The 12,928-nt window shown below is 33.5% G+C and overlaps 2 protein-coding genes across 2 annotated transcripts; both read right to left on the minus strand.

Annotated features, from left to right (window-relative positions):
• Window positions 1–232: 232 nt before the first annotated feature.
• On the minus strand, window positions 233–1,970 carry LOC145033564 (ATP synthase subunit d, mitochondrial-like). Its single transcript, XM_078982157.1, has 5 exons — window positions 1,705–1,970; window positions 1,003–1,084; window positions 847–911; window positions 680–766; window positions 233–578 (listed from the first exon to the last, which is right to left on the minus strand). Exons 1-5 carry the CDS (start codon window positions 1,873–1,875, stop codon window positions 477–479), a joined length of 507 nt encoding a protein of 168 aa, XP_078838283.1. The 5' UTR covers window positions 1,876–1,970; the 3' UTR covers window positions 233–476.
• Window positions 1,971–5,174: 3,204 nt separating this feature from the next.
• On the minus strand, window positions 5,175–8,376 carry LOC145033575 (tetraspanin-3-like). The gene is made up of 2 exons (XM_078982165.1): window positions 7,690–8,376; window positions 5,175–5,724 (listed from the first exon to the last, which is right to left on the minus strand). Exons 1-2 carry the CDS (start codon window positions 8,200–8,202, stop codon window positions 5,377–5,379), a joined length of 861 nt encoding a protein of 286 aa, XP_078838291.1. The 5' UTR covers window positions 8,203–8,376; the 3' UTR covers window positions 5,175–5,376.
• Window positions 8,377–12,928: the final 4,552 nt, after the last annotated feature.

The raw sequence follows: 12,928 nt of genomic DNA on the forward strand, positions 1-12,928 counted from the left end.
ATTATTATATAGGTATTTGTAAATTTGGTGATTATGTAATGAATGTTCAAATAAACCATCATAATGGGACTAACTGATAAATTTATCTTTGCATTCCAAAAAAAAAAAAAAATCTTAGTGATGGTAAATGACAAGAGTGAATCCCTGTTTCAACTTTTTGCTTGGGCCAAAAAAATTGCAACTTTCGCAGCTTTGGGTTCCATGTATCCCAACCATTAAATAATAAATACGATGAAGGGCAAAACAAAAATAACGATTGTATTCAACATGACAACATATCCCATCAAATTCAGATTTATGTATTTCATCATATTGGGATCGATTTCGTCACAATCATGGAGTACAACTCCATGGTTTTTTTTTTCCCTCAAACTTCCAAACAAATAAAAACCCAAGCATCTTCATTCCTCTTGCTTTATTTCTATAACAAAAACAAATACATCTTCCTTCCTTCCTTCACTTGAAGAAAATCAAAATCAATAGCCCCAGTAATCATTTCTGATTTCATCATCAAACTTCTTCTTCAACTCTGGGTGCTTCTCAAAGTACTCATCAGCAGTCATGGTGCTAAGCTTTTTCTGTCATAATCAAACAATTAAATTCAATTATCAACAAAGAAATAACCACTTAAAATGGATTTTAACTTTAAATTTTTTGCCACATCATCATTGTTTCTTACCTTGAGGTCTTGCACATCAGCAATTTCTTTCTCAAGTCTTTCAGATTCCTTGAGAGATTTCTGCTCTGCTTCTTTCAGTTCCACCAACTGTCATTTCAATTTTACAAATATATATATTATCAGATCAGAATTTAAGAACTAAAATTTAATAGTATATAGTTTCTTACCAGTGCATCAAACTTGGGTTTGTACTCTGGGGTAGTTTTGTCAACAAACTTTGGGATTTCAACACCTGTAAAGAGGATCATGAATGTAACTGTTTGCAAAAACATGGTTTGTATAAAAGTGTATGCATGTTTGTTTGTTGGTAAAGAAAGACTTACTTTCATAATATTCTTTGTAAGAATCAACAATGCGGGATCCAAGTCCTTTCCTGTAGTATTCCCAATCAATAGGTTCTGGCTCCTGCATTATCCAAAAAGAAAATTCATTAATTGATATCTTATGAATGCTGATTATAAAGATATTTCATATAATTGAGATGCCAACAGTAGAATTTCAAGTTTCTGGATTAGATGACAATAGTAGAATAGCAGAAACAAGGACAGAAGAGTCAGGTAATTTTAAACCTAGAAAATTATATCAAATAGCAAGTGAACTTCCATAGTTTTGTGTGTTTTCTTCACCTTGTTATCTGAACAAATACCTAAATTCTCAAAACCATATCATATGAAGATTCTCATTTCAATTGCATCTACAAATTTAAATGCTTTTGACAATCCAATTCAGCAAAGAACTGCGAGTTCCAAAATTACGATCAATTTATCATATCTGCACAGATAAACGAAACTTCTCGATGTAAAACCAAAGTACAGATCACAGGACATGATATACGTATAACCGATTCAAAAGAACGATATCAGCATCAAACCTAATCTGAATGCTTCCGATTACAGAAACCCTAGCTATCAACAAAAATGCAGATCCGTATCGTTTAACATTTGACATCGATAGATTCAATATAGAAAAACACATATCGTCAATCGATAAATATAAAAAATGATTAGAGAGATTGATGCAATGACCTGGCTAAACTTGGTCTGAAGAGTTGAGTTGACTTCCTCAAAGGCACGGCGGAGTGACGAGAACTCCTTACGAGCCTCATCGGTGACGATCATCTTCGCCATGCCATCCCAATCGATAGATTTAGATGCCTTGAATGCCACATCCACCACCTTCTTCCCTGCACCGCTCATCTTTCTCTGTTTTTTCTCTCTCGGAAATCGAAGAGATAGTACCTCGGAGCTATAGCAACTGTCAAATTGCGAAGTGTGCCATTTTAGGGTTCGTTTGAGTTTTAGAGGTGTTTGGACGCACGGTTAAAAAAATTCCTTACAAAACAAAAAATAATGAAGGTAAAATCTATATAAAAAAAGGGTTGTATTTCACTATTTTGTAAAGAGATAATGATTAAAAGGCTAATATATTTTTGATTTGTATATATTTAGTTATTAGATTTGTATATATTTAGTTATTAAGTCATTTTAATTTGTTTAACTGTACACATTTAATTCATTTAATTTTTATGACTGGCTACTTCGAATAAGTCCGAAAAATAACTTAAAAGGGTAATATATTTCTAATTTTATACACATTTAGTTCTTAATATTTTTTTTTGCACATTTAGTAATTAATATTTTTCTGTTGCAAATAAGTATTTGTTATTTTTATATATGTTCAGTACTTATGATCGATTTTTTTAGGTTTTTCTCACAATCTCTTATGCGAGACAATCATTAATAAGGTATCCAGAGATGTTTATGTTTATGGTTACGGCTGCCTCGACTGCTTGGTTGCTTAGTTTTTGTAGTTTGACTCAGATCTTGTGTTTCAAATATCAAAACTTCTCCAAACGATAACGGATTTTAACGATATTTATATCAACGTGTTCGTATTTGAATCTACTACAACTTTCATTTACATTACTTTCGTTAAAAAGTAATATATATATATATATATATATATATATATATATATATATATTAAAGACTAAATGTAAAATGAGAAATATATCACATTTTTAAGTCATTTTTTATGGTTTACCCGAAGTAATTGATTATAAGTACTAAATGTATAAAGTTAACCAAGTTGAAGGGTAAATGTGAACAAAAAAATTCAATAACCAAATTTATACAAATCAAAAAATAAATTAACCTTTTAAGTTATCATCTTATTATGTAAATCAAATCAAAAAAAATGTTGAGTGTTAACTTTATTATAGTTTATACTATCTTTTCTTTTTGCATAAAATAAATTTATAAATATAATTTCAAATTTATTTTAATAAATTGATCAATCATCACAACTATATGGTATATTTTCTTACAAAAAAAATAATGTTAAAAGTATTGGAATATGGATCATTGGATTGTTTTCTAACACATAAATAGAATAAAAGTTTTTTGCTTTGTAGTTATAAGGTTGTACGCAACAGTGTTAATACATGTCAGCTGCCACATAAGTTTTCGGCAACTATTTCACTGTCACGTTACCTTTGCTACAAGATATATGTGACATGTGTCGTTTTCAGAGGACGAGTCAAATTGGTAAATTTTGATTTTTTTTTTTTTTTTTTAAATAGCCTAAACCATCACACTCTCTTTCCTCTCTTATTTCTTTCGCCTCGGCAACACAATGCCGCTTGACTACTTTGTACTCGGCATACCACCTTTTGGAGGTGGTGTATGCCGATTTTGCCACCACCTTTCCGAACATATCTCAAGTCTCAAGTCTAGTTATACGTAAACATATACTATCTTGAAGAACGAATTACTAATTGACTTTATGGAATTAGTTGAAGTAATAAAATTTTATAGAAAAATCTTATTTTGCAAAAAAGTATGATGTCATTTTGATAAAAAGATGATGTCGTTTAATAAAATTTATGCTATTTTTCATAAATATAGTATCATTTTGCAAAGAGGAAATCAATTTCAAGAACTTATTTATTTATTTATTTTTAAAAGATTTTGCAATATCCATATTACAAAATATTTTTTTATAATAATGCTCATAGTATGATCTTTTTGTAATATGATACCTTATATTTTAATCATTTTAGCAATTAACCTTCATTTATGCCCTACAAAGAATAACGATTTAAGGTTAACCGAGTTGCCACATTATATATATCATATACCATAAATCAAGTCCAATGTTCCGCAAGTACACACCCATTCACCCATATATACATAGATATTTATAGAATGGGTTTTGACCATAAGAGTTTGGATCTTAATTTTGATACGGTGGTAACATATTGTACCCGTTAACTTTTTTTAATAAAAAAAGTTGGGTATAGATCATTATCAATATGTTTTGTTTATAAACCATGCCGTATAAATATTATAATTATAGTCTTTAATTTCCCAAATCATTTATTTTTAATTCCAAATACAAAGCCCAAAGGCCAAACCGTCAAAGGGAGGAGTGACTACCAAGGAGGTGAGAACTCGAGCAATCATTATCATTCCAGTTTTACATACTTACAAACTTCCAGACCTAAACTTACATTTATAAATCATCAATCAACAATTTGAAGTTCGAAAAATCATTAATCACACCTCAACTTTGTGACTGCAATCGACAATCTTATGTAGGCATTCAAAAATTGCACTTCAACCCATGTCACACCACGATAAATGGCACCTCAAGTCCTCAATTCTACAATGGATTTAAAAAAAAAAAAAAAGATTGCTGCTCCATTGAATTCTTATAGATTTCTAAGACCTTAGGTGTGTTTTGAGTTTTTAACTAAAGCATAGCAAACTATTTTTAGAGGTTTTCACAATAGGATGGTAGTTAAAAATAATTATAAATTTTTGGAGTTTTTATGTTTTTTCTTGGAATCGATTTTACAATGTGTGTTTATCACTACAATCGATTTCTTAATAATTTAAATGGGCCGGGTTGATGAAGTGGATATTTGTTGATGAAGTAAATAAGAGTATGTGTTTAATTATTAAAAATCTTTTGGGTGATAGAACGGAATTTGATTAAATGGTTTGGATCAAGATTCATTCTATTGATAGGTGTACATATATATATATATATATGAAAGGCTTAGATAAAAAAATAGTTTATATCTAATAACGAATTCAAAATTTCTAAATGAGGGATGAACATGTCAAATTTGTTATAAATTTTATTTATGTAAGGTTTTATTACAAAACTGTTAAAAACATCACCTATTTTTCTAAAGAGACTTTCATCATGTTATTTGAGTTCGCTCGAACCAAACTTGTTTAACTAGTCATGGTTTCTTATGAAAAAACTTGTTTAACTAGTCATGGTTTCTTATGAAAAGGTTTGAACTGCTCAAGTTTTTAAGACAATAGCTCGCCTCGACTCATTTTCAGCCCTAAGACGGAATAAACCTTTATTCACCCTTACCTTAATATTATAACTAAACACATACAAATACAACTATTACATGTTCATAATTTTACGTGACACAACACAACATGACCTTTAAGTGAACCTAAATTTCAAAACATACATGAAATATCACAAATAAATTAAAATGCAAATAACATATATATGATATGTACGTTCGAGTTTGTACGCTTCATTTACGAAAGCAAAATCACCACACCTAAAAGGCTAAAACATACACACACCTTCAAAAACCCTAAAAACCAAAATCCAAAATCGAACAAAAGAGAACTTTTTAAATTTCTCTTTCAATTCGAGAGCAACTAAAATTGTATCCAACTAGGTCGCGACTTCTCCATTCGGGTTTCTCCATAGGGCTCATCATTATCCATCCTCTTGTTGTTCCTAAAAGCCGCACAAGCAACAACATATGCAATCACTAGGAGAATCAAAACAACAATGTTAATAATCGAAACCTTCCTCCAACTTTTCCTAAGACTCGCTAACACCCCCGCCTTACACGAGTTACACCCGTAGCATAACTGTTCTTGGTCGTTACTCCACCTCATGCAGTCACGATTGTTTGTTGCTAACGCTGAGTTAACCGGGTTCCATGTTGTCTCGTTCACATACACGTACCCACATTCTGTTGGTGGCTTACAACATCCCGACTGCAATAATTAAACAAAAGGTTTCATTAATAATTATTAATTGAGAAATCAAATATTCTCCTACTCTTCCTTGCTACTTATATTCTACCAATTTAAAATGATGACAAGTGTCAAGTTTTATTTTCCCAATAATATTAGGACACTTGTCATAATTTTAAATGAGAAACTATTCGTACACAATAGTATTTTTCATTATACAATAATTAATGTTTTATAGAGTTGTATAAAATGACATTTTAAAATATAATTGTTGTGTATGGAGAAAAATTGTTGAATTGCTATTTTAAATGGTTAGAATGTGGGTATAAAGGAAAATAGAATGAAATTTATTTTTTCTTATTAATTATTGATACACAAGGGGCCCATTTACCAACTAGATCGAAGGAAAATTTTCAAACATCATCGTTATTATTAGAAAAGTCCAAAAATTCGTTACTTTAGAATTAATTTTTTGATGATATGGCGGAGTAAAAGTATTATAGAAGAGAAAAAGCAAGTGGGACACTAGGGCGTGGCTTGGAAAGGGGAGAATTAAGGTCAGAAGGGAAAATGCAAAGGTAAGTAAGAGGAGGCAGTTGAGATTTGGGATCTTTTGACCAAGCAACCAATAAATTATAAATCCCCAAAATAAATTTAATGGTTTTAATAAAAAATAGAATTTTTTCGAAGATAATTGACGTATTATGTAATGATTATATTATCGACTTTTAAAATTAAAGAAGTTGGATACATTTTGGATTGTGCGTGAAATGTGCATGGAAAATGATAAGAGGTGGATGGGAAGTCAACCGACTCAACTCGTATGCGTGGATGAGATAAGTTTGCATGAATTACAATAACAGTCCTTAAACTATTTTGGATTTAATAGTGGATGGGATTCTGATTTCATAAACGTTACCAAACTTTTGGGGTCCCATCCGTACTAATGTCAGAAGTTAGAGGACGTTTCGTGACACTCATTGGTTTGTAACAAAATGAAAAAATCTTATTTGGTTCTAAAGCTTTGTGATTTTGCTTCGATGTCTTTGTGACCCGAACCGAATGGACCGATTTCTATGGGTTATCCATTGGGCAGCCGGGCTTTGTTGATATAGTGACACCTGAAACGACTTTGTTAGGCCATTTGTGTCACTCTACTGTCTCTCTTCAACACGTGTATTGCATTTCTAAACCTCTATGACCCTACAAATATTCGGTAAATCTGACATAATTTTTCAGAAGAATTTTAAATGGATTTATTTCATAAAAAGAAAAAAAAAACAAATTTAAAGTGAAGTTGGTTTTTATTAAGAAACAAAAGTACAGACGAATACAGAACTATTACATGAATGTATATTACATTTAAAAAGTGTTCAATGCTTTTAAATTAAATAGTTATATTTATTATAGTCAGTAATTAGAATTATTTCCATATTCTATTACTTATTATTATTTTTTTTTCAATTATTGTATACATAAGTTTGCTACGTGTTATAGGTGTCCTATTCCACGAAATTACATGACAAGTATGGAAAATTAAAAAAACTGGCACCAATCATTAATGTACACGACAACGACACGATCGTTTCACACCTAACATTAATTCAATAAATTTAGCAATTTATTTAATTAAATTGTTCATACTCACTTTTGTCTTTCATACTTGTTTCCCGTATATGATAAAATTAAAAATATTCTTGCTACACATATTTAATTAATGTTACATTCTCTTTATCAATATTAAAAAAAAAAAAAGTTTAGAAAAACCAAAACATCACGTAACTTTTGAAAAAATAAACATTAAAATAAATTTTACGTATGTCAAACAATAATGACAGATAATGTATAACTGGACCATGGCTAATAGTATTACTTTAAATAGTAATATAGTACTGTATATCCATCTGATAAATATCTATCATTTTTATTTTCTTAAATATTTATAAAAAATAATTTACTATAACACTAAAAGAAAATGAGTGTTACCTCGATTGGATTGAGCTTTCGCTGGTAATACATATCAGCAGACTCCGGAAACCCACCAACAACCCGACCCGTTTTTGCACACGCATTCGAATCACGGATACAGGAACTGATTTTCCGCCAATAGCTATCACTTGCAACCCGATCCTTAAGCCAACCCGAATAGTCCGGTAGGTAATAGTCCTCGTATTCCCGGTTTAATACGGGTCGGCCCGATCCTTTGTCGGTTACCACATAGGCGAATATCACAAACCCGATAAGCAGAGCGATGATGACGAACATCGCCCAGAGGTAAAGGTACATTACAAAAGTATTCCGGTAACACGCGCCGGCGAATCCAGCGAGTGAGACCACCATGATTGCGACTCCGATGACTATTAATGGCCACTGAAGGAAGCTCATGCAATCGGTGTTGTTGGCTCGCGTGCTCAGCCATATTCCGCCACCGAGAATTGGAATTGATAGAAGGAACGTCAGGAAGTTTAACATACCAATCAGATGGTTGCTCGACCTCATGATTTCACTCTCTCCCTCCCTCTCTCTCTCTCTCTCTCTCTCTCTCTCTCTCTAGAATCTACAGTTATATTTTTGTTTTTCTCTCTAAAAGTATAGTTATTTTCAAGCTTTGTGTGTGGTGTGTGTGATTTGGGTTTTTTTTTATATAAGCGTGAGTTGAATGAACGGAGGCAGGGAGGGAAGAGTACAAAGATGAAAGTATGAAGCATGTGTAGGTGTGACTCTGTGTGACGAAATGACGAAAATAGGTTTGGGAGGAAAGTGAGAAAAGGAAAGAGAAAGGGTAATTCGTGTAAATTAAAACTGCAAATATGAAATAGAGTAAATTACACGAATGGTCCCTATGGTTTAGGGTAATTTGCACGTTTGGTCCCTAACTTATTTTTTTAACTCGGAAGGTCCCTACTGTTTGTTTTTGTTACGCGTTTGGTCCCTGTTTTACTTAAAAAATCTATTTTTCCCTTTATTTTTTAATTTATTTAAATAAACACACCCCTAATCTCACCCTTCTCATCTTACCTTACGTACTGCATTATTTTTTCCTATTTAAATAATAGTCTTTTTAGGTATGACAGGGACCAAGCGCGTAACAAAAACAAACAATAGGGACCAGACACATAATAAAAACAATCAGTAGGGACCTTCCGAGTTAAAAAAATAAGTTAGGAACCAAACGCGCAAATTACTCAAACCATAGGGACCATTCATGTAATTTACTCTATGAAATATCTGCTTTGTCGACAGAGCGAAGGTGGCATGTCAATTGTCATGGGTTCATTTCGTTTAGTTTAATAATTGTTACATTGAATGTAAGGATATTCATAAAATGATTTTTTTAATGATTATAAAAAAAATATATATCAAGACTTTGCCCGTTTAATTAAACCACGGTATATGAAATAACTGTGAAGCGGCTTTAGTCTGCAAGGGATGTTGAATCTGTGTCTGTGTGTTCGAATATGAGCCAGATGTTCGAAGAATACGATTATAATTATAGTTGTTCAAAAAAAGAAGATATCGTGTGTGTTCATGTCAGCTCTATATTTATTTGCAAAATCAAATGTATGGTATACATCACATCCTGGAATTTATTTTTTGGATTCGAATGAGTTTACACTTTACCGACCAAGATCTTTGAATTCGGACGAGTTTATGCTACATGCTTGGGAATGAGCATATGGACCGGGAAACCGGATGAAACCGGTACCGGAAGCGGAACCGGTCGAGTCAGGATCGAGACGATATTTTTGTGGATTTTTAAAATTGACAAAAACCGGAATCGTTTGTTGCTATTTATCAACGACCGGTTTCAACATTGAAGACACGATAATAACCGGTAGGAACCAGGAACCGGTAGAACCAACGGTTCGGTTCGGTTCTTAATTCGGCCGACTTCGGTTCTCAGGTCGGGTCCGGTTCGGGTCGGTTTCTTTGCTCATCTGTATACATGCTAGTTTTTAGTATTTAAATGAAAGTTATTTATTTATTTATTTATTTTTAAAAAGGGAACTTCCTTAACAAGGGTTTACGGGCCAGCGCGCTTTCGCACACCAACTAATCCCCGCTGCAAAACATGAAGCTCTGCCTCATGCCCTAGAGTCACTTCAAGCGAACATCCATGACCACAAGGACTGAGTGGTGTCAGGATTTGAACTTGGGTCAATATGTTATCCACCATATCTTCCACATGTCTTACCAAGTCACCACAACTCAAGTGGTTAAGTTAGTTTTGGATTAGTATTTATAACAAAAAAAACAATTTTCTAAAATAAAATCTTATTCTGGAACATGATGAACTAGTCATGTTCATCATGTTGGATTAGTATTTATACCAAGTCATGATGAACTAGTCATGACTTGGTAAAATAAAATCTTACCAAGTCACCACAACTCAAGTGGTTAAGTTAGTTTTGGATTAGTATTTATAACAAAAAAAACAATTTTCTAAAATAAAATCTTATTCTGGAACAATTTTCGAAAATAGATGTTCGTAACGTTGCAAATTTCAAACTATTTTAAAAAAATAGATTATCGGGTCTGTCTGAACGCAAACTGAGGGTTTGGTAGTTTTTTCAAATAGAAATGTTTAAAAAAGGTTTTTTAATAAAAGAAGAAGAGTGTAGTGCATGCAATCGACCAAGCTCAAGTAAGCTTTTCCAAAATACCCATGCATGTTTTATGCTATGATTTGATTTATGAATCTATGAATCACATGCTAGTCAGGGTTAAGGATTTACTTAGGATTTGCATGATAGAATGTCAGGAGAGATGCATTTATATGCATATTGTATGAGCTTGTAGACTTGCATGCTAGTACTGATCAGTTAGTGATAGGATGGTATGTTTAGGTTATGCTTGTTCTGATTACTCGATGCTTGAATGTTGTTTGCTTTGTGCTTTTTGGAGTTTCCATTAACCTTAGCTAACTATTAAGTGAGTATATTGAGTTACATATTGTTGAGACTATATAATTTTAGAAGGTTAGGTTTTAACTTTGTTGCACAACTCTTGTTTGAATCCAATTGTTGTAGTGTGAGACCTTTCATTCGAATAATTATCTAGTGTTGGCGATATTTAATTATGTTTGTAAGCTAGTTATAGGATGTTAGGGGGAGTTCCTTATGCATCTGATGGTGGGGAGTAGTGTGGTGGTTGTCTCGGGTACATCAATCCTTTTCAGGGTTTTGGCCTGGGTAGGTCGGGATGCTTATCATCGAGATCTTCCTGAGTTGTTTAGTTAGATCCATAGCGCATTTCACGTCTCTCAGTTGCGAAAATGTTTGGTGGATGGATTCGCCTGATATGTGATGCCTTGTAGAGTAAGAAAAATTGGATGTTATGCGAGATTTGAAATCTTTCTTGGTAGGAAGTAAGATTGAGATGTCTTATGTTTGGCTGTGACTTGGAGTGTTACTACACAACTGCTGCGTGCTTTGAGCTTTGTGGGACTCATGATGATGTGAGTGAACTATTAAGTGAACATGTTAAGTCACATGTGGCATGGGCTAAATAATCTCAGAGTGACAAAGTTGACCCTACCGTGTAGCTCTTGTTTGAGTCTAACCACTGTAGAGACGAGTCTTTAACTCGGAAGATTATCTAAGCTTTGATGCATGTGATTGTATTCATGAAGTAGTTAACTGACATTATTGGGAGTTCTTTAGCAGTTAATGGCAGGGTAAGGTCGGGAACCTAGGAGAGCCTAGGATGTGCTGTAGTGGGCTGGCCTATGCTGTTTAGCAATGGGTATTTATTTGAGAACGGGTGTATAATAATGGATAGGATGGATGCAGACAAGAGTGGTTACTTAGAGGACCCGAGAAGATTATTGATGAAGGTATGGATAGGTGTGGAAGGTAGTATTGGGCCCATACTACTAGAAGCACAAGATTCATACTCGACTAGAGGAAAAAGTGGGTGATTCTAAGGAACTGGTTAAGGAAGGTGGCACGGTTTGGCACCATGATTCGTTGCGGTGTATCCTGCCATTATTGGTTTATCGGGTATGATTGTCCAGGTTGAGGATGGCTCGGATGATTGTTCGGGCCTCAGTGGTCATGTCTGTTTGAGAGAAAAAGTACGATCTAATGCGCAGGGACAAGGTCTGAGAATTCAAACTTTGATTGAATGATTAAGATCAATGTCTGCTTGCTAATAAATGTTCAAGTCAAGTCTGGAAAGACCAGTCAAGTCTTAGATAATGAGTTCGGCAAATGATCAAGTCGTTAAATGAAGAATGAGAATAAATGATCAAATTAAAGCTAATAAATGAAGAACAAGAAGAATGTTTTGAGAGAGGTTTTAAAACAACTTAGTAAAAGCCAAAAGTAGGGTGAATGATCCGTGATTGACTTTGCATTAAAAGCTCCTATAAATAGGAGTGAATGTTACAGCGAATTAACCGAGGTACTTACATAGGACTGGACAATAGAAATTCTTCTGACATTCTGATTGTCTAACATTACAAAAGGCTATGTCCTATGAAACGTTACATCAATACAAAGGCAAAGTTCATAAATACATAAAGACAAAACAGGTTGATTCCACATCGGCACCCATTCCGGACATGAGAGTCATTCCTGAATGTCTTCACTTAATATTTTCTTCTTCTCCTCTTATGGACCGGACATATTATGGACCATTCTTCATTTCTTCCTCCGAACCATCATCAGTTTCGGAAGATCTCCACTCCGGAATTTTGAGCTTAGGATTGCTAAGGTTCACTTTCATGTTCCAACAATCTCCCCCTAAGTGAACTTAACAATCCATGCAGTTTAAACAACATCTTCCTTGATGAAGGTGTGGGCTTTGAACAACCATTCTCTAATTTCAATATACCAGGAGAGATGACTAACAAACTTGACTTTGACTTGTTCTGGAGCTTCTAATTTGGAGGCACGTGAAATGAACTTCCTCAGGGCTTTGGTGGGAACCAGGTGTTTGTCAAGAACTCGGAAAAAGTCCTTCTTGTTTGTTTTCCTGGTAGTGTAGATAAACCCTATAACCGGTTCTTCAATTGGGCCATCTACAAGAAGTTCAACTTCCGGAAGAACATCGCTGTTTTTTGCTACAAAGTTTTTAGTTCCATATAGGTGCGCCAACTCATAGTCGTGTCGACAAAATTCCGTGACATAGTCTTTGAGAAAGTTCATAGTTGTGTAATATGCACCCATACTTATGTCATCTTTTTTATTCACTCTGAAGTAAGCAGCCAGGGTGAGAATGT

Source organism: Lactuca saligna, chromosome 1, assembly GCF_052625555.1.
Source record: "Lactuca saligna cultivar CGN05327 chromosome 1, ASM5262555v1, whole genome shotgun sequence".
Lineage (NCBI taxonomy): Eukaryota > Viridiplantae > Streptophyta > Magnoliopsida > Asterales > Asteraceae > Lactuca > Lactuca saligna.

Excerpts from the sequence above, each read along its gene's own strand:
- LOC145033575 (XM_078982165.1), bottom strand. The coding sequence starts at position 8,202 with ATGAGGTCGAGCAACCATCTGATTGGTATGTTAAACTTCCTGACGTTC. Across the intron at positions 5,725-7,689 it reads GAAAGCTCAATCCAATCGAG|TCGGGATGTTGTAAGCCACC; the intron begins GTAACACTCATT and ends TAATTATTGCAG.
- LOC145033564 (XM_078982157.1), bottom strand. The coding sequence starts at position 1,875 with ATGAGCGGTGCAGGGAAGAAGGTGGTGGATGTGGCATTCAAGGCATCT. Across the intron at positions 912-1,002 it reads TTACAAAGAATATTATGAAA|GTGTTGAAATCCCAAAGTTT; the intron begins GTAAGTCTTTCT and ends TCCTCTTTACAG. Across the intron at positions 579-679 it reads CTGATGTGCAAGACCTCAAG|AAAAAGCTTAGCACCATGAC; the intron begins GTAAGAAACAAT and ends TGATTATGACAG.